This window comes from Hevea brasiliensis, chromosome 11 (assembly GCF_030052815.1).
Source record: "Hevea brasiliensis isolate MT/VB/25A 57/8 chromosome 11, ASM3005281v1, whole genome shotgun sequence".
In the NCBI taxonomy this organism is placed as follows: domain Eukaryota; kingdom Viridiplantae; phylum Streptophyta; class Magnoliopsida; order Malpighiales; family Euphorbiaceae; genus Hevea; species Hevea brasiliensis.
In genome coordinates this window covers 80,958,887-80,979,460 of record NC_079503.1, presented here as the reverse complement: position 1 = coordinate 80,979,460, position 20,574 = coordinate 80,958,887, and the positions used below count along the sequence as shown (strand labels likewise).

Here is a 20,574-nt window from a genome sequence, read left to right as displayed (position 1 = left end):
ATGACATGTAGGTCTGCATTGGTTTCTATCGAGTACTGTGTCACACACCATTATAATACTGTACAATTAGCCAGAGAATTTCTCAACGAAAATATGCCTTTCTTCAGATTAATGATTTAAATGATCACACAGTACACCTACGAGAAACCTTGACCAGTGGTGCTTTTGGTTGAAACGAGAATGAAATTTCATGTATTGAAACAGGTGCTCTACGTCGTCTCCTGCTCCTGCTGGTTTTTGGGTGAAAGATGTCTTTGGCATTACTGATACCTTCACGCTTTACCTTATTTTTGTTACAATGAACATTCTTGCTTTGCCTTGAAGTACATAATGTCATAATATCCCTGTTTGGAATGTTCAAAACCCTTGGATCTTTAGGCTCCCCTACTTGGCTTGTTACATTTGAATGGACCTAGAAATGTTCTCATGCATCTGTTTACAGTAGAATTGTTTTCAGAAGCTTTTGCACGTGCTTGCTTCAGTGTTCTGGAGTGATTGAAATCATTCATTTCTCCGGGTCAGAGTCATAGAGCTCGTATATTTTACAGTGAAAATCATTTCAAATTATTATGCACTGCGGAAGTGTGTAAACTATAAAGAAATAGAGCAAACACACAAAACACCAATATTTACGTGGTTTACTCTCTCAACATAAGCCTACATACACGGCATGTCATCTTCCATTATCAAAAGTAATAAATCATTATTACAAGTTCATACTACCCATCAATCCAATTACACCCAAGAGAATCCATAGTACATAACTGCTCATAATAAATATATTAGTTAGTCCCTCTCAATTTCCTCTATACATAATCCAATGTATTTACTATTATAACACTACACCAAAAAGGGTACCTCCAACTATATGGGCAAGAGCCCTCTCGTCAATAGACAAGAATTCCTTCATCTTGAATTCTATGTCCTTCTTCCACCTTAGGCCGCCGAAGCTTCTCTCCACTGCAATGGGCAAGTGTCCCTTATCAATGGGCAGAGCCAAATCCTCAGCAATTGGCAAAGCTCTTCTCTACAATGGTATAGTGTTAATTTCCTCAATTCTAATTTGATTAGGAATCCCACTCAATTTAAGAATAACACCAAAATAAGAGTTTTACTTTATATAGGAAATATTCCTCTATTCTAATAAGAAATATTTCTCCTACTCAAATTAGGAAAGGTCTCTCCAAATCCCACTAGGATTTTGAGTCATAATTTTAACAATCTTCACTTTGACTTAAGATCCATAAATCATTACATAGCTCAAATTCTTGGGTGTCTTCAATCGTCATATCTCTATGCTTGGGTTTGAACCTTTCAAATCATTAATCTTTTCAATCTTTATTTTGGGTGTAACATGCATCTTTCTTTAAAAAATTTTCACGTCATCTTCTTGTTTTTCCATTAAAAGTTCCACCTCAATTTCAACTCTCCACCACCACCACCATTGTTGCATGTGCGATTTTCTACGTATTGCAGCGGCTCCACCTTTAACCAAACTCACCCAATCATCCCATGCTCTGATACCAATTTGCTGTGCACCGCGGAAGCGTGTAAACTATAAAGTAATAGAGCAAACACATAAAACACCAATGTTTACGTGATTCACCCTCTTAGTCTCTTCTAGACATAACCCAATATATTTACTATTATAACACTACACCACAAAGTACCTTCAACTATATGGGCAAGAGCCCTCTCATCAATGGACAAGAATTCTTTCCTCTTGAATTCTATGCCCTTACTCCACCTTAGGCCGAAGCCTCTCTTCACTGCAATGGGCAAGGACCCCTCATCAATGAGCAGAGTCAAAGCAAAGCCCTTCTCTACAATGGGTGACGGTCTCACTCCATGGGCTGAAAGCCAAATAACCATTTTCACCATTCTTTTATTTATAGCGTTAATCATAATCTGATTAGGAGTCCCACTCAATTTAGGAATAACACCAAAATAAGAGTTTTATTTTATATAGGAAATATTCCTTTATCCTATTAAGGAATATTTCTCCCACTCAAATTAGGAAAAGATCTTTCTAAATCACACTAGGATTTTGAGTCATAATTTTAACACAAACAGTGAGAGTGGGAGAAAGAAAATGCAATAAGAAGGAAAAGAAAAGGCTATTAGGGATCAAAATAATTGTGAAATATCCATTGAACTGAAATTTGAAAGTGTTACAATTGTAGTAAAAGTTTAATCAAACATCAATACAAATCCAATGATAATTGAACCTAACCCAGTGAGTATTCACTTCCTTGATATAATCACCAGAAGAAATCTGATTCTCAGTACCACCTATCTGTTTATCACTTCAGAGCAATTATTGTGATGAAGAAAATCAATCACTTTGCAATTGATTTCTGCCCCCTTATTATCACCCTACAACAATGGTATGGAAAGATAAAAACTAAACTGAATTTTCAATCTTGACCTTCACTTCACATGATGAGAGCTGCATATAGGAGTTGGTTCCAAGTGTCAGGCAATCCAGGAAGGCACCAGTGACTGCAGTCTGTGCCAGAGCCTTCACCATAAATGGAAGGGTGAGCATCTTTTCTTAATTGTGAGAGTGTCGTTATGTCTAGTAGATAAACAGGTTTCTCAATTGTACTTAACACCTTGTTCAACACAGCAACAGCTGGAGGTGCCCCACCTGGATAAGCAGAACCTGACAGGGGCTCTGCTTCTCCATAACAATTCTTCTTTGGTTGATTCCATTCCCTGCCCCTGGATTTGTAGAACACGTATTAGTCTTACATTTGCTAGTTTTTTGTATTTGTTCTATAGACTGTAGATAATTGTGTAAAACATTGCATGAGCTCACGTCCTTCACTTACTGATAATGAGTGGGAGAAATCCCCTGGAAAAAGACTCTGGTTTTGGCAGGATCAACGTTAAGATCAACCCACTTTGCCCATGTTGACATCCCTTTATAATATGCTTCTAACCTGTTCATGTCCTTATACAATCCTGATCCATCACTCATATAGTCCCATCTGCATTGCACAACCATTAAAAAGCAATCAGACTTTCATTTCATATGTTTTCTGAGTTCATAATAGACATGAGATTGAGATTAATTAGAAGATACGGTTGAGATTTTCCAGTATGAGTCCACCAGTGCCATGAGTTGAAGATGAGCAAGTCCATCCCTTTCCATGCATTTCCAGCTTCAATGGAGTCCAGCTTTAGTACTCTCCCAACACTTTCTTGAACAATGTCAACCAAGTATGGTGTCCTATACATAAACAGAGTTACTCCATAGTCCTGCACTGCCACATTTAATTGTTAATTAAGCCCTTAATCATCTTTTAATCCATCTTAGTGACTCACAAGCGTCACAGGAGCCTCTCACTTTCTCTCAAGTAGGGAGACCTGTATTATTCATCATTCATTCATGCTAAAAATACAAATCAAATGCAACTAGGCTAAAAACCTAGCAGTTCACAGGAGATTAGAGATTTAAATTCTTCCAAATCTTACTATTATTATTATTATTATTATTATTATTATTATTATTATAATGGTGGTTTTTTTACAATTTTTTCCAAACCCTTTAATCTGAGTCTCTGTAATAACGCACCAGAATTTATTGTTGCCACTCCATTGAATGATTCTTTTCAGAGTTACTAAATCGCAACTCTGATGAGAGATACTGAGTGGGAAGCAATAATTTCACTATTTTCCATTTTTAATTTTGAATTCAAAATCTCGTGATTTTAGAGACAACTCTGATACTACCAAACTAAACCCATATCCTATTCTTTAAGAGGCTACTTCAAAGATTGGTATTAATTTATTTAAGGAGGGAAGGACCATTAAATTCCCTGCACCTCCTTTCAGCCTTTTACTGTTTTATTATTATTCTTATTGGTAAGGTAGAAACAGGAATCTTCTTCTATCCTCCATGCGGGAATCTACATGTAATGATTGAAAATTTGATTTTTTTTTAAAAAAATTTAAAAATAAGTATAAAAAAAAAGGCGAATAAAGCTTAACTCGCCTCAAAGGTCACAGAATGAAGTGAATCTTGGTTCACGGAGGTGGTCTTGCTAGTGGCCACTGACGCATGAATCATGCAGGACAACGATTCCCACATGTTTAGACTCAGTGAGTCACCCACAAACATTATCTTCTTCCCTCTCCACCTCATCAAAAAATCCACACCATTGAACCTATACAACACCCACAGAAAAAAGTCAGTAAATATAGGCCACTGGAAATTTAAAACAACAAAAGGAAAAAAGAAACCAGACCAACCAAGACTTCCATCTTTATTCAAGAAAATGTTTTTCTTATTTCTTTAATTGAGAGATGAAAAATCTTCCAAATGTATCAAAAATTTGTTTGTCTATTATCCTATATATAGATAAATGCCAGTGTTTTATTTATCAAAAGAGAAAAAAAAAAGAAGAAAAATTGCTATTAGAGTTTTTATTAAGAATAATAGTTCTTTAAATATATTAATTATAAGTTATTAAAAATTAATTTTAATGATGGAAATTAATGGAGAATAGTACCTGGGTAAGTTGCAAGAGTCAGGTTGCCAAGCATACTTGAGATACTGAGTATCAGGTCTGCCAAACTTCTGGCAATTAAACTCATCATCTATAAAGGGACACCCTGAAGAATCATAAAGAGGATAAGAAGCATCAACGACCCATCTCCCTTGAAACAAATTGCAGCTACTCACTTGCTTTCTTCCTCTCAATCTGCTTACATTGTAGTAGTGTTGCTGTGCTCTTGCTTCTTCCAACAACAAGAGAATTATAACTTGAAAAAGAAAAGAAACCAAGAAATGGCCATGGCACCTCAAACCCATATTGGATACAGAGAAGTTGGCCCGTGTGGGGCTTATATACAGGTGAGCTGTGAGAAGGTAGATGGAGGTCGTGGTGGCGGTGGGGGCTGGGCTAGGTGGGTTCACATGGTTGAAGAGCACTGTTTATATATATATATATATATATATATATATATATATATATATATATTATTTATATATATTTTTTAATGTCTGACATGAGCTGGGGAAATCTTGGATGGATTATTGAGCAGAGCGTGGAAGATTGGTATTGAAATTCTGACTTTTGCGGGATTTCATGAAAGTTCTTCTTTTGCTTGCCATTGGTCTGCATGTCACGGGCATACTAATCATGTATTGTGAAATTTACACATGGTTTAACCATGTGTTGAGTAAAACTAAAATTAAAAAAAAAAAAAAAAATTCAATTTTCAATTGAATAATGTTGAAATTGTTTTCAGAATCGTCAACTTACAAATTTAATTTTAATTGATCTCAATCCATGAAAAATTATCATCAATCAAAGGGATATTCCTAATATGTTACTATTATGTTGAAATTAAGGGTGCATATCAATTGGTTCGATTGAATTTTTAATACATCAAATTAAAATTAAATTGAATTATGAAAAAAATTGAATCGAACCAAATAAATTGTAAATATAAGGAGAAAATTAAATTGAATTGGTTTGATTTGAGCTTTCACCTTGAATTTTTTTTTTACTTATTTTAGACTATTTTAAACTCAGCTTGAGTTATATTTACTATTTTTTAACTCCAATTTAAGACTTAATAATAATTAATCAAAATAAATTATTTAATTTGATTTGATTCTATCAAATTTTCTTCAGAAAATTAAAGCGATTCAAATATGCCAGATTTCATAAAATAAAATATATCAAACTGAACTAATTATGAAAGAAAAACAACTAAATTTCTGAATTAAATAGATTATATTAATTTTCTCATCGTAAATTGAATTCTGCTCACCCCTAATTGGATGTGTTTTAATTAATTAATTTAGCTAACATTTTTTTTTATGTTATGTTTATAATTTTCAGCTTCAATATTTAGTTCAATGACATTTTTTGTTGGGTATGTGCATGTTAAGTTAGGAAATGCATGCGTTAATGAAACAAGAAATTGCAAAAATCTTCTACTTGTAACCATTATATGTATATAAGAGGATGTGAGAGCATAAATTTAGACATTAATAGAAACATATAAAGGCAGTTATTAAAATAAATAAATAAGAACAATAGGTTGTAGAAATAAATACAATATTTTAGCATAGACAGAGAAGTTGACATTAGCACAAGATTAAGGGCAGCTTTAAATATGACATGACCAATTGATAATACCATGTTTGTCTCTAAGCATGAAAATTTTTAATATATATTGATTCCATTAATTGATTTTTTTTCTTCTCATTTTGAATATCAATGCTTAGGCTCAATCCCCATCATTATTATTGAGCAAGCCCTCATTAGCTACTCAATGAAGCTGAAGATGAAGCTGGTAATCCATCAAATCCAATAAAAAATTTATAATCCCATTATAGGATGATAAGGGTATAATACAAGCAAAATTAATTGACCATAACTAATTAAAGGTGTTCACAAGATCAACCAATCAATAATGTAAATGAATCTCACATAGATTGGAAGAATCTGGACCCACATTCCAATCTTTTTCATAAAATAATCATTTAGTGTATATTTTTTATTAAAAAATTAGAAAGTAGAGTCTGTTAAGTAATGTCAAGAAACTACTCGACCTAAAAACTTAAGTTTATAGATGAGATTTCGAAAATAATTTTATTTCTCTTACATGTGAAACCTTACCAGATTTAAAGTGTTAATAAGTACAAATTCATTTTATCTTATACAAAAACATTCAACTAATAGATGGGGTAGTCAAAATTCAAAATTTAGACCTTTTAGTCTGAAAAATTATGGTATCACATCAAAAAATCACTCAACTTAAAAATTTAAATTTGTAAACAAGAACTCTAAAAATTATTTTATGTCTCTACTAAGAGATATGTTATCAATTACTGGACTAAATCAAAATACAGGACCATTTTTTTTTTTTAAATTAGGTTGAATTTATTGAGTATAGTAGATTTTGTGGCACACAGAAATTTGAAACCAGACAGAGTAGAGGAGGGATGAAAATAAGCAGGAAAATATATGTAGGCAGAAAAAAACAGGAGGTGACGTCCAAAATATGGGTCTCCACAGCTACAGCAGCGGTCACTGGCCGACGTATCAGTCACAATATAGGACGACTGCCTGTCGCCCTCTGGTATAAGCATTCCAAAATTTGGATTTTACCATCTGTTTCTTTTATCATCCATGAACCTATTTCCTAAGCAGCGGTTTAGCAATCGCACATTCTGTGTGACTGTGAGTCCATTAGGTCCCACTGAGGTTTCTTGACCTGTCTTGCTTTCGTCCCACCACTACCAGCCATGGCCCCATCCTCTTGGTGCTGTGCTGGTGGACTCTCCTTTATGTTTAACTATTCATTTTCTCCTTTTCAACGACATTGCCTCTCTCTCTTCTGCATCATCATGCACTTTCTGTCTCTGATAATTTAAGTTATACAACACATATTGATCAGTATTTTCCCTAATATATAATCAAGTTGGTATACTTGGCCAAAATACAAATATTTTCTTTTTCTATTAGTGGGCTAGAATTCAAATTATAAATTATAATAACAAAATGATGGAACCTTTGAAAATTTTGAACCATTCAATTTTCTTTACAAAAAAAGATTGTTAGGCAATCTAATATAACTAATGATTATTTCTTGGTATAGTAATATAGTTATAAAATATTCAAGCGAATTTGATATAATGGTAAACGTGTACTTATACTCTATGATTGATCAAGCGTTCGATCTATGAAATTAACACTCTGAATAGGTTTCAATTTGCATGTCTGATGAATACACCTAAACAAATAGAATAAAGTTGATAATTTCTTCCTTTTTCCTGGGTTAGATTTTTGATAGAGGGACCATTTTGATCAGAAAATCAGAAAGATGATTGAATTTTGGGAATAGAGATGATTTGGTATTTACACCATCACCAATGAATGCTGAGGGCCACTATTTGTGGCATTTGGAAAATTGGTGAAAGCTAAACTACTCTCAATGGTGGGTTGGTGGAAGCTTAGAGAAGCAACCCAACATTTGGCAAAGTGGGGTTCCTCCTTCCATTCCATGGGATATTTCATATTTCAAGATAAGCAGAAGAGGATCAAAATGATTGAGAAATGGAATTTTCTATTCTTCAATGGCCCAATCTTCCTTCAAAGATAAACCAACCAAACCATCCATAATAACAGCTCTTATATTTTTGAATGCCATAATGATAATGGTCTTCTCTTTCTCTTTCTGCTTTGGACTAAAGAGGCTTTTGATTAAAGGGGAATACTATTAATATTTTTTTAAATTAATTCAAATTTTATTTTATATAATCTAAAATCTATTTTCAAGTTTTCTTAATTCTAAATTAATTTGTGATTTCCAAATTTTTTATTTATTATATTCATTTAATTTTTGTAATAAATATAAAGTTTCTTATTGAATACAATGTATATTTTCAATTTTTTATTTATCATTTTTTACATAATCTAATTAACAAATAAAAAGAAATAAATGTAAATAAGATATTATATTCAATTTATTGATCAGGTTTCAAGTTGTATATGATAAAATTTGAAATTCTTGCCAGTTGTGTCAAAATAATTTTAAGAGTGCGGCTATTATAGGTTTAAGTTCACATAAGAAGACGTTTAATAATTTTTATATTAAATTTTTTCTATAAAATTCATATAAATTTAACATGCTTATTATATATACTTATCCCTCCTTTTAGATGGGGTTTGTGATAGGTTGTAATGGGGAAGCTCTACATGTTGAAGTTGGCTTCTTCTGTGGTCTATTATGAAAATTCTTAGAATAGGTGGCTTCCTCTGTGTTCTATTGTAAAACTTTTTGAAATAGGTGTTGTCTGGCAGTTTCAGAGATTGGTTCAGATCTAATCTCTTTTGCCAAGCCCTTTCCCAAATTCATTCGGCAATGGCTTGAGTCCCATGCTTTCCTATGGCATTCCTCTGGCTTTGTAAGTGTTGAGCAGGCGAGCAAGGTTTTTTGTTTACTGGGGTGTTTGTGCTTTCCTTCTGATGTTGATGATCTACTCTGCATGTTGTTTATCCAAGCTGCCCTCCAGTTTCATTTGTAAGGCCAATCAAGCGTTGCTGGTGAATATGAAGTTGATATTGGTGGCAGCTGAATTAGGTTTTCGAGTTCTACCCATTTTAGTCTAGGCGGTAGGGGTGAGCATTTGATTCAAACCAAACCGAATCGAACCAAATCAAATCATGAAAATCAAATTGCATATTTTAAAATTGAACCAAATCAAAATAGATGAAAAATCGAATTGAACTGAACCGCTCTATTTCGGTTCAAACTGATCAATTTTATTTTTTATTATTTTTTAATTTAAACTTGATTTTAACAATATATATATATATATATATATATATATATATATATATATTTATTTATTTATTTATTTATTTATATTTACCGACAGTTGCTTTGCTATTTAATACTCCCTCTTTTGAAGGAAACAAAATTTATGTCTCAATCACTTTATTGATGAAATATTGATTATGGATTCCTTAAGGATTAACTTTGCGTAAACACAATTAATGTTAGGGCCCTCCTAATAGGGGCATCTCAGGATAAAAGACCTGCAAATTGCACATAATAATCTACTAATTAATCCAGTATAATTGAAATCTGTCCATAGGCTAGTGTTGAAAACAGCACATCCTTGTCAATGTGCACATGAGGCTCTTCCATTTCCTTGGAGGAGGTGATGTTTTGCACAATTATAAGACTAAACTTTCAAGTTCTCCCTCTTTCTTATCATTTTCCCACTCCTTTCTCCTTTCCTTCTTTAATTTCCTATTTAGGTGGCCGGGTGTTTTTACTGATAGCAATCTTCCTTTTTTTTTTCTATTTTTTTTTTAAATTCTTAAATATATGTTCATTTAGAATGAATCTGGGTATATCTTTAGAATGAATTGTGGGTATATCTCATAATTAGATTCATCGTTATTGATAGATCTTGAGCAAATAAATACTCAAATTTATTATTATTGATAGATTTTAAGTGTATAATTTTATTGTACTTTTTTTTAATAGAGTTATTATGTATTTTGTTAGAAAATTATTATTATTTTTTTTTTGAAAGAATGCTTTATTTGATGCATACATTAAGTTATTTGTGGGTTCATAAAAAAAAAGAAAGAAGAGTAATGAAACACATAGGTTGTCTATTGATCAACCTACATGATATTTAAATTTAGAGGTTATCTATAAATTTTATAAAAAGATATAAACAGTGAAGCGCATAGTTTACTTATTTATCAGTCTATATGCTCTATTATATTATTTTTATAAATAATTAATTTTATTTATGTATGAATATAATATATTAATTTGTAAATCTTTCTTATTCTATTTGAGTAGTCTACTTGGGATCATACTTCTCCTGGTTTATTGGTTCTATTTCAAATGAATACAAGACCTAGCATATCGAATAACTTGGTCGTTTAAACAAAGATATCAAGGTTAAGAGACGATCATCATCAACAGGACCACACCTCCATAAAGTGGTTATAGGGTGGGGCAATGGTGATATAATATAATGGATTCCGGCTTCTGCAGCAAGGTTGAAGCTTGAAAAGGAAAGAATCTCTCATGCCACCACACCCTATTAAAAAGGTTGCTAAGGTGGGCTACAGGTAAGCAAGTGGGCTGCTAAGAAATGGTGAAGGCCCACTAAAATGGCATTTTCCCAAGTTGCGTATCAGATTAAGCCACACATCACATCCATTTTGCCCCCTTTCAGAAACTTCTTGTGAGAGTAATGTGTTTTGTCCACTCCCAATCACCATAACTACACTCTTGTTTTAGGTCATTTGGCTTTGCTTTTGCATTTGAGGCTCACAACATGAAACAAAGGTCGATATGCCACCATATTTGTTTTAGCTTGTTTCTTTCCCATTCTTCAAAAATCCATTTTGTTTATTTGTGGATTGAATTATAAAATCAATTTTGTTTATAAAAAAAAATAATTATTTTAAAATTTTACTATTAAAATATATCAAATTTTACTTTAAAATCATTCTAATATCTTCTAATCATTATATTTAAACAGATGCTCTTTTTAACAACTCTTAATTTGGACAAAAGTTTTCTTTATAATAAACGTTTTTTCTTCAATTTTGACATTTTTATAATCAAATTATATTATTTTTTTTATAATTAAAATTGAATAATTACTTTAAAAATAATAACAAATAAATCATATTATTATAAAATAAATGAATAACATATATTAAAAAAGTTTAAAAATATATTTTATAATGATTTATTTTTTTAATTATGAAAGATATGAATAATTGTTTTATTTATTTGAATTAGAAAATTATTTTTTATTATCTGCGTTCATATTTTCTCTTATTCTCTATAGAAAATGAAAACTAGAGTTTTCTTAAAAAATAGAAAATGAAAAATAAAAAACTATTTTCTGCATGTAAACAGACCTAAGCCATTTTTAAGTATTTTTTAGATTTTAACAATTATATATATATATATATATATATATATATATATACCAAATAATGGAAATTACTTTTATAGAATATTTTCTGAAAAAATAATTTTTATGAAAAACATATTTAATATATAAATTATTTTTTATAAAATAAATAGAATCTTAATATGAATTTCTGCATGTGGTCAGGATTTTCAATGAACTAAATTTCATATCTTGCCATGTAAGCAAAAAGATATAAAATTTGTTTAACATTAATATTGGAGTTGTGGTTATGAAAAAAATATATTTTTTAATATATTGTTAAAAAGTATTAAAAATAATTTAAAATTATAATTAATAAATTTTAATCATTAAAATATTAAAATAATAAAATTATTTTTTTAAAATTATTTTTTTTAATATCAATACATTTTTTTTTAAAATAATTTTACTCTTTCGACTTTAATGACAGACAGACACGTAGTCAAGGCCTGAGGATGAAAAATATATTAAAAATCAAATGATTTTGTTGTTGACCGACATGTGATGTAATTGTACTCGATAAATTTTACAGGATTTCCCTTCTACATAATGATGTGGACTAATGGCTCCACTGGTGGTTTTAGCAAGTGACAGATCAATAGCAATTATTTTTCTTTGTCCAAATCACTTGATTGTTGATGCACCAATTATTTTTCTTTGTCCAAATCAATGCCACGAGACGTTTATTGCCCAACGGCCCCTAAAGCTCAGGAAACCAACTTCAACCCGCAAATAACAGCAAGCCCTGTGAATCTGTTAATTGTCATGGATTCTCTACAGGCTGGTCGTAAATTGGATTCTCATGGGCCGTTTTTCATGGGCTCAAATAGGCCCATTTGTTAAGCTATTGGGCCTTCTCTACTTGCGTCAGAATTCCGTTGATAAGAAAACACTGCATCTCCAAGAACCTGTCACAGATAAGATTCATAAGAATGGCACTGACAGCTTCATTATCGACGGTTTCGTGTACACCGCCACCATGGGTGTCGACTCGAAGCGTGCCAACTGCTCGTGGTCCATCAACTTCTCTGTCTCTCTTTACTGGTTCAAAACCAAGAAGCAATTTCTCAATAAATGTGTTCAGCAACTCTGCATCTCGCTCAGGACTTCTTCACTGCTCCTTTCTCTCTTCTTCTCTCGCATTCCCTTCTTCCTTTTCAGGTAGCTAAACCCAAACCCATATCGAATTATACTTTGATTTTTGTTATTTTTGTGATGCCTATTTCAATTGAGTGGTTATTCTATGGTTTTACGGTGGAAGATTTGAGGGGTATCTCCTTCTTGTTACATTCTTACTTTCAGAAAATAGACTCTGGATTTTTCTATTCCGAACTTAAATTGTTGATTGGAAATGTTAGTTGAGCATTGCTTCTGGAATCGTTTTCTTTACGAGAAGGGGTAATTATTATTTTATGGGAAAATGATTGAAGTAAATTTTGGTTCTTTTGAATATTAAATTAATTTTAAATTTCTAAACAAGCAATTTAGGATAGGTAGATGTTGGAAGATTGATTTAGAACAACTGTTACTATAGTGCTTGCAGGCTTGCTGCACGTTAATACATTATTAGATAATAATCTCATTAATTTTGTTCAGTATTAATGTTTGTGATTCGTTTTGCTATAATATGTATTAAGGCATTGCACACATCTTGCATCCTAATGAGTTTGGTGGAGTGTGGACTACTGTACTTATCAGATGGGTATACCTGCGATAGCACTTTCGTTATATGAGAGAACAAATGAGTTATATAATCCAAGACTTTAGTTGCAGTCTTTTATAGTGCCAAGATATGATTGTGTTGCAAGAGTCCAACTTTCTCTGTTTCAGAGAAGGGTTTCAAATCTGTATTACATGCTATAGTAGGAGCATGAGTGTGCTGTTGTATAAAAAAAAGTTGTAGTTTCATTTCTTGGACTTAATGTAACCCACACCCACTGTTATGTAGGTTTGTCTTTGGGATTGGATATGAATTCTAGTGGGGTAAGAAAGGAAAGAGGCTACGGCCTAGTAGTCAGAGCTGGAAAGGCTGCTCTTTGTCAAACCAAGAGGAACAGGTCTCGGAAGTCTCTGGCCAGGACTCATGGCTTCCGTCGAAGGATGAAAACCACCAGTGGAAGGGCAGTGTTGAAACGTCGACGTGCCAAGGGACGATGGCTCCTTTGCACCAAGTCCAACCCTAATTCAGGAAAACGTCATCTTTAAATTGGTCTAATAGGTTCATTTGATGAAGTGTAATAGTGCCTACTAATTGTTTTTGTACACTTGATACCTTTGCAAGTTCGTATTCAAAGATATTATCTCAAATTTTCCATTTGTAATGCCCTTTGTATATCAATTCCTGCTTTCTGTCTTGATTTATTTCTGTTGTTCTCATTTTATGCTTGTAGTATTACTAGTTTTCAAGGGGCCAATTGGATATTCTCACTGAATGTTATTCTTCAGATAGTCTGAATTTGTCTCTAGGTTCAGCTACCTGTCCTAACCTTGAGTGATTTGACACCTATTGTTCATTTCTTTTTAGAATTCAAATCTCTACTTATCCCCTTCCCCTCATACAAGTATTAACATTCAGAATTTTGTTGTAAAATTCTGAAATATCAACCATAGCCTTATTCTTGCATTTTTCTTTTATCATCTTCTTCATGGGATAGATTTGGCTTGTAGAAGCTTACGGCCATCTCCTGCTGTTACAGTTTGATTCTTCTCCTTTCAGATCTAAGAGCTGGTTTGAGTTATTTCTGTGTAGCTGCTATTATGCACTTAGAATTCCCAGGAATGTCAGCCTTAGATGTTAAATTTATGTGATGGGGGAACAGCAGATTGGCTGATAAATATATTGGTCTCTGAAATAGACAATGCGATCACTTAGAAGTTATTCGTAACAGCAGTTTAATTCTCCCATAATGATGCTGCAATTATTTTATTTTTTTTTGGAGAAGTAGAAAATGGAGATTTGAAGATAGGGAATCTGTTGAAGCATGTGATACGATTGCTTCAAATTCTAAATTTGTGCACATTGCAAGAATTTAGTTAATTTATTTTGTTTGAAATAAAATCCTGAAATTTAGCGGTAAAAGTAGATATGATATGTCTAAACTTGTAAGACTAATATTTTAAGTAAAGGCCTCCTTAGTTTCAAAAGAAAAAAAGTAAAGACCTCTGTTCCTCTCTTAGCTGATTAGGTAGAAACCATGTGACGTTTTGTTGTAAAGCAAATTAAGAAGGAAAAACAATAAATGCATCAAAGTTTCAGCAGAAATCTGTGTCAATTTTCAACTCTCTAAATTTTCTTTGTTTTTTTTCAAACCCAACGAAAACAAACTATAGTGGATAAGACAAATTATAGTGGATAAGAGTATAAAGCTTCAAACGAAGATCATTCTACGGGAGTCTTTGCCTTAGTAGCAGACGAAACAGCATGATATATTTCATATGCATATGGATTGCAGTACAAGAGCGCTTCCCATTAAGAAACAACAAGGCAATGTAGGAGAACCTGGAAGAGGTTTCCCAATATCATTTATGGAGTTGGATAGGAAGGCTGCATGGCAATGCCACATAGGCCTTCCTCAGCATCAATATCTCTTTCCATTCTTATGTATCCACTCTCACCCCAGCTAGTGCCCCATGAGTTCTTGACTAACCAATACTTGGTTCCATCATCACTTGTCCCATATCCAACCAAAGTAACGGCATGATCCAACTCAGTTCCACAGTCTCCTGTAAATACCCCACTCGAATAATGTTGGAAGGCAGATTCACCAGTATCAATGGCAACAGAGACTGGTTGGTGTGCCACTGCCTTGAGTAATGCCTCCTCATCGTTGGCAGGCACATATTCGAAACCGGTGATCATGGCTTTATGATCTGCTGCTTTCATGGAGTTGCAATTTCCATCAACTCCCCAGTAGGGGTAATTTGCTTCAGTGCTAAGGCCATTGTTTTGGATAATGAATTCAAATGCATGATCCATACAACCACCGTCACAACCTAGGTCTATTCCACTTGTGTCACAATCAACCAATTCTTGCTCTGAAAGAGAGATCAACTTCCCAGTTGAGAGTTTAGTGATCCCTTCCATTGCTGCCACTGCAGAAAAAGCCCAACAAGATCCTGCCATTTGCATACAATGCGCACAAGAGCAAAGGTTTCAATTAGTACACTGTTGAATTGAAAATGTATGTAATGAATAGTGTTTACATATATGTGACTTACTGCATTGAAGACCTTGGTCTTTGATAGGGGTAACAGCTCCTTTTGTTCTCCAGTCCAGGCCAGATGCAACTTCAGTGACATTTTCATACCTGAATGGCATTATTCTGGATGAAGTACGATGAGAAGACATCACAAATCCATTATGCGAGGCACGAAATTCTTCATTAGTGAGGTCTGTAAATTCATTGATGCCTAGCTTGTAAGGCTTATTCCTAGCCTTGTTGAAACAGTCAATGAACTCCACATTCTCCTTGAATATCTTGAAGCGCCTCTCCTTCTCCGTGCTGTCTTCATAAGCACGTCTATATTGAACCATCCACATTTCATGCCTCTCCACCATGGAAGCTTCAAAGAATGAGCGAGACCAGCCTTGGGAAGCCCAAAGCCCCACCACTAACACTGCCAAGAAGATTGCTTTTTTTCCTAGTACTGCAGCCATAGCACCACTTTGTTTCGTAGTACTACAGCTATTGCACGAGTTGAATGAAAAGAAGAGAAAAAAAAACACAAGGTAGGTGGCTATTACAGATAAAAGTTTTTGAAGTGTAAGTGTAACTGATTGTGTACATGTGATCTCTTTGAGAGCTAGAGATATTTTTAGGACCTGAATAGGTTTCCTCATGTTGTGAAACAGGCAAGTCGTTTATGATAAGGACAGGTGAAATTATATCCGTGGACACTGCTTCAATTTTAGTTATTTTTATTGTTCGCAGAAGCAGCAGAGTTTATTTAACTAATTATTAATTATGGTAATTTTAGACAAAGAGTCAAAGGTTGTATCGTGTAGATGCCTTCCCCTGATGTCGTGTCTCACCCATAACATGTTTCTTGAAAAAATGTTTCATTATTTTATGCGGCATGAATTTTGAATATATCTTTATAGATACAAAATATGATTCGATCAATCGAAAATTTTACGTTACGATTCAATTGAAATAAAAGAGGTGTGTGGTGAGTTATATTTGTAACAGAAAGAAAATACATTTAAAGGTAGATTACAGAAACTTCATTAGCTATATATAGTTTTGGATTTCTCTTTTGTTTGCTCCTGCTTTATTCATTACCATGGGCCCTTAGCATGTCTTTGATTGACCTCAAAATTAACTCATACAGAGGTGTCTTACATTTGATCTGTTTGACTTATGCTGCTGGGGCAAAATTATTTAATAAGGAGAATTATTAGTTTATTTCTTCAAAGGGACTAAAGCCAGTTTATTATCAGAAATTTTTTAGTTGGACCTCTAGATTTACTAGCAAACTATTGGCATCAAACAAAATGCTTATTCATTTTGAGCATTCAATACCAAGATTCAAAAGAAAAACCAAAAAATTCTATGAGAAGCCTAATATGATCCTGACAAACATCAGTTAACTAAAACATAATATTATATTTTGAAGTTATATTTTTAATTGCCTCAAAAATGAACTTCATCTACTAAACCTATCAGCAATTTGTAGTAAAAATTTTATGATTTGCATTCAACTTTGATGCTTGGACATGGAGTACAAGTACAACTAAGATTGAAAGGGGAATCACCACCCATTTCATTACCAAAGTAAACCTTTATTTACATACACACTGCACTGCAGTGCAAGAGTTAACAGAATAAAAATAGTATCACACCAAATAGCTCTTTTTTTTTTTGGAGAATTAGAATTTTAAGGTCCACCTGTCTTTACTTTGCTGCCATTTATGCAGTTGGGTAGGAAGGTTCCATGGCTATTCCACAAAGGCCTTCCTTAGCATCAATGTCTCTTTCCATTCTTATGTATCCATCCTCACCCCAGGAAGTTCCCCATGAGTTCTTAACTAACCAATACTTGGTACCATCATCACTTGTCCCATACCCCACTGCAGTAACTCCATGGTCTAGTTCAGTTCCACAATCTCCTGTAAAGACCCCACTTGAGTAGAATTGAAAGGCAGATCCACTGGCATCAATGGCAACAGAAACTGGATGGTTGGCTACTGCTTTCAATAGTGCCTCCTCGTTGTTGGCAGACACATCTTCGTAACCAGTAATCTTGGCTGCGTGGTTAGATGCCTTCCCTGTGTTGCAAGTGCCATCCACTCCATGGTAGGGGTAATTTGCTTCAGTAGTTAGGCCTCCATTTTTAATGATGAATTCAAATGCATCATCCATAAGGCCACCTTCACAGCCTTGATCTTCCCCACTTGTGTCACAATCAACTAGTTCTTGCTCCGAAAGAGATATCAACTTCCCTGTTGAGAGCTTTGCAATCCCTTCCATGGCTGCCACAGCAGAAAATGCCCAGCAACATCCTACAATTTTTTTTATAATTCATATATAATACATGATTAAGTTAGTTAACGAAAATTATACTGCCATGTAAAGACAGGTAAACAGAGTAGGCTAATGTGCCTTACCGCATTGACCTTGGTCCTTAACCGGGGTGACAGCTCCGTTCTTCCTCCAATCAATGGAGTTTGGCACTGCAGTGACATTTTCATACCTAAACGATGATGTTTCAGTTGTCTTAAGAATGGAAGACCTTTTGTATCCATTTCTAGAGGCCCTGAACTCTTTATTAGTTATGTCTGCAAATTCATTGACGCCTAGCTTATAAGGTCTATTCCGAGCATTGTTGAAGGATTCAATGAACTCCACATTCTCCTTGAATATATTAAAGCGTCTTTCCTTCTCTGCATTGTCTTTATAAACACGTCCATATTTAGCCATCCACATTTCATGCTTCTCAGTCATGGTTGCATCCTTCAGCGAGCGCGACCAGGCTTGAGATGCCCAGAGCCCCACTACCAAAACCGCCACAAAAATTAGTTTGTTTTCAAGAATTGCTGCCATTCTGCTAAGTGAATATGATATCGCTGTTGAAGATTGTGATTACAGGTAAAGAGTTTGTAGGATGTGTATGTCTGGCACATTAGTTCTTTGAGAACTAAAGGTATTTATAGCTGGGCATTAGTCCCTCTATAGGATTCCTACAAAGGTGCATATTCCCATATTGCTTGGTGAATCCGGCAAGTTGTTGATGATATGGACAACTGAAGTTCAGTTTCTTGACGTTGCTTCCTTCTATGAGCTTCACCTTTCACGTACGTTATCTAGTGTTTGTAGTGTTATGAGAAGCTGTATCTGCTTCTTGGGACTTGATTTCTCTAATTATTAAGAAGCCTTCTGTTGGTCTGTTAGGCGTTGGTCCAAGACTGATCAATTGTCTTTTTTTTTTAATATATATATATATATATATATATTCATTCTCAAACTTGCGTGGCATGTTTCTGCACATATTATATATATGTGATTTAATATTTTTATATATAATATAATATAATAATAATATTATTATTTTTTATTTTTTATGATATATAATATATGTTATATGTGCATTTTATCATTTTTAAATATAAGTTAATGAAAATAAAAGTATATTAATAAAAAAAATTGTTGCAAGTGAATATTATAGAGGTGAATTTTATTATGAAAAATTTATTATTATAATATAATTGTATAATAGTAAGTGTTTTATTAATATATAAATTTAACTATTTGTTAATGTTAAATTTCTTCAATAATGAAATACTAAATTGATCAAGACTAATTAGTTTTCAGTAATTTATAAGTTTTATAAAATATATGTAATTAGTGTAAAAAAATTAAACTTTTTTCAACACTATTTAAAAATTTATACATATAACAATTAAATAAATTTAATTTGGTGTAATTTTATATGATTGTGATCTTTTTTAATTCTAATTATTTTTTATTTGATCTTTTAGTTTTGTTTAATAGAATTAACCATACACACCTACATCAATAAATACCAATATTATTAATTTTTATTTGATATATAATATTTTACCTAATTTCATATTTTTTTATGATATAAAGAAAAATTAAAAAAAGATTGAAAATATATTAATATTAATAAATTATTTATAAATAATAAATTATTAACTAAAATTTTCTTTTTATATAAAAAATAAAAATAAATAATAAAATAAAGAAATATTGACGTTAATAATACTTTTATTCATATAAAAATTAGACTCTTTAAAAAAATTTATATTTATAAAGAAATATGAATCTATTAAATTAAAATAATAATTCTATATTTAAAGGATGATTTCTATTTTTTTTATATGTATTTACTATTTGCGAAATTATGATGAAATTATAGTATTTAAAAAATTTAAAAATATTGTTTTTTTATACACAAACATATTAACATTTTTAAACTTTAATAGTGTAACATTTTAAAATAAAATATCAGTATTATAAATTTTAATCATCTTATTAATTATGTTAATTAATTATGTTAATTTTATAATTAATTCAAGCTTAACGTATTATGTTAATTATTAATTTTTAAAAAATATATGTTTATCTATTTAAATGTTTTTTCTCTCATATATATATATATAAATTATTTAAAAATTTTAAATTCATATAATTTTATTATACATTATATATTAATTAAATATTTTTAAGAAATCAACTAATTTGAATTTTTTTAGAATACTTTTCGTTGGAGTATATAGTCCTTACATATCAATTTTAATTAGACATATATATATATATATATTAATGTTTTCTCTAAAAAAAACTTGTATTAATGCAATAAGAATTTTAGAGATATATCTATAATTAAAATAAAATATAAATTTATTTTATATGGATTATTTTTTCAAAGAACTAAGAAAGTAAATTAAAAGAAAATTTCAAAAACATTAATAAAAGAATTAAAATGTTGCCTAACAAAAATTAATTTCTCTTCTCTTTTTTACATAAATTCAAATATAATTGTATTAAAATATTTTTACATAATTTATAAGATAGATAGGATTCATTTAAAGAGTTATTCATATAAAATAAAAACTATTGAAAATAATGAAATTTTAATATAACAAG

General features: G+C 32.0%; 4 protein-coding genes across 4 annotated transcripts; 1 reads left to right on the top strand and 3 right to left on the bottom strand.

Annotated features, from left to right (window-relative positions):
* Positions 1-2,120: 2,120 nt before the first annotated feature.
* LOC110662976 (protein trichome birefringence-like 38) lies at positions 2,121-4,932 on the bottom strand. The gene is made up of 5 exons (XM_021822157.2): positions 4,518-4,932; positions 4,001-4,172; positions 3,089-3,264; positions 2,835-2,993; positions 2,121-2,724 (listed from the first exon to the last, which is right to left on the bottom strand). Exons 1-5 carry the CDS (start codon positions 4,817-4,819, stop codon positions 2,436-2,438), a joined length of 1,098 nt encoding a protein of 365 aa, XP_021677849.2. The 5' UTR covers positions 4,820-4,932; the 3' UTR covers positions 2,121-2,435.
* A 7,408-nt stretch (positions 4,933-12,340) lies between these two features.
* On the top strand, positions 12,341-13,825 carry LOC110662977 (50S ribosomal protein L34, chloroplastic). Its single transcript, XM_021822158.2, has 2 exons — positions 12,341-12,625; positions 13,413-13,825. Exons 1-2 carry the CDS (start codon positions 12,397-12,399, stop codon positions 13,667-13,669), a joined length of 486 nt encoding a protein of 161 aa, XP_021677850.2. The 5' UTR covers positions 12,341-12,396; the 3' UTR covers positions 13,670-13,825.
* An 823-nt stretch (positions 13,826-14,648) lies between these two features.
* On the bottom strand, positions 14,649-16,127 carry LOC110662971 (senescence-specific cysteine protease SAG39). The gene is made up of 2 exons (XM_021822150.2): positions 15,683-16,127; positions 14,649-15,580 (listed from the first exon to the last, which is right to left on the bottom strand). Exons 1-2 carry the CDS (start codon positions 16,119-16,121, stop codon positions 14,988-14,990), a joined length of 1,032 nt encoding a protein of 343 aa, XP_021677842.2. The 5' UTR covers positions 16,122-16,127; the 3' UTR covers positions 14,649-14,987.
* A 1,046-nt stretch (positions 16,128-17,173) lies between these two features.
* On the bottom strand, positions 17,174-18,561 carry LOC110662972 (senescence-specific cysteine protease SAG39-like). Its single transcript, XM_021822151.2, has 2 exons — positions 18,072-18,561; positions 17,174-17,966 (listed from the first exon to the last, which is right to left on the bottom strand). The coding sequence occupies exons 1-2, from the start codon at positions 18,505-18,507 to the stop codon at positions 17,374-17,376; spliced, it is 1,029 nt and encodes a 342-aa protein (XP_021677843.2). The 5' UTR covers positions 18,508-18,561; the 3' UTR covers positions 17,174-17,373.
* Positions 18,562-20,574: the final 2,013 nt, after the last annotated feature.

Excerpts from the sequence above, each read along its gene's own strand:
- LOC110662976 (XM_021822157.2), bottom strand. The coding sequence starts at position 4,819 with ATGGGTTTGAGGTGCCATGGCCATTTCTTGGTTTCTTTTCTTTTTCAA. Across the intron at positions 3,265-4,000 it reads TTCATTCTGTGACCTTTGAG|GACTATGGAGTAACTCTGTT; the intron begins GCGAGTTAAGCT and ends GTGGCAGTGCAG. Across the intron at positions 2,725-2,834 it reads ATTTCTCCCACTCATTATCA|GGGCAGGGAATGGAATCAAC; the intron begins GTAAGTGAAGGA and ends CTACAAATCCAG.
- LOC110662977 (XM_021822158.2), top strand. The coding sequence starts at position 12,397 with ATGGCACTGACAGCTTCATTATCGACGGTTTCGTGTACACCGCCACCA. Across the intron at positions 12,626-13,412 it reads ATTCCCTTCTTCCTTTTCAG|GTTTGTCTTTGGGATTGGAT; the intron begins GTAGCTAAACCC and ends ACTGTTATGTAG.
- LOC110662971 (XM_021822150.2), bottom strand. The coding sequence starts at position 16,121 with ATGGCTGCAGTACTAGGAAAAAAAGCAATCTTCTTGGCAGTGTTAGTG. Across the intron at positions 15,581-15,682 it reads AGACCAAGGTCTTCAATGCA|GATCTTGTTGGGCTTTTTCT; the intron begins GTAAGTCACATA and ends TGCAAATGGCAG.
- LOC110662972 (XM_021822151.2), bottom strand. The coding sequence starts at position 18,507 with ATGGCAGCAATTCTTGAAAACAAACTAATTTTTGTGGCGGTTTTGGTA. Across the intron at positions 17,967-18,071 it reads TAAGGACCAAGGTCAATGCG|GATGTTGCTGGGCATTTTCT; the intron begins GTAAGGCACATT and ends AAAAAATTGTAG.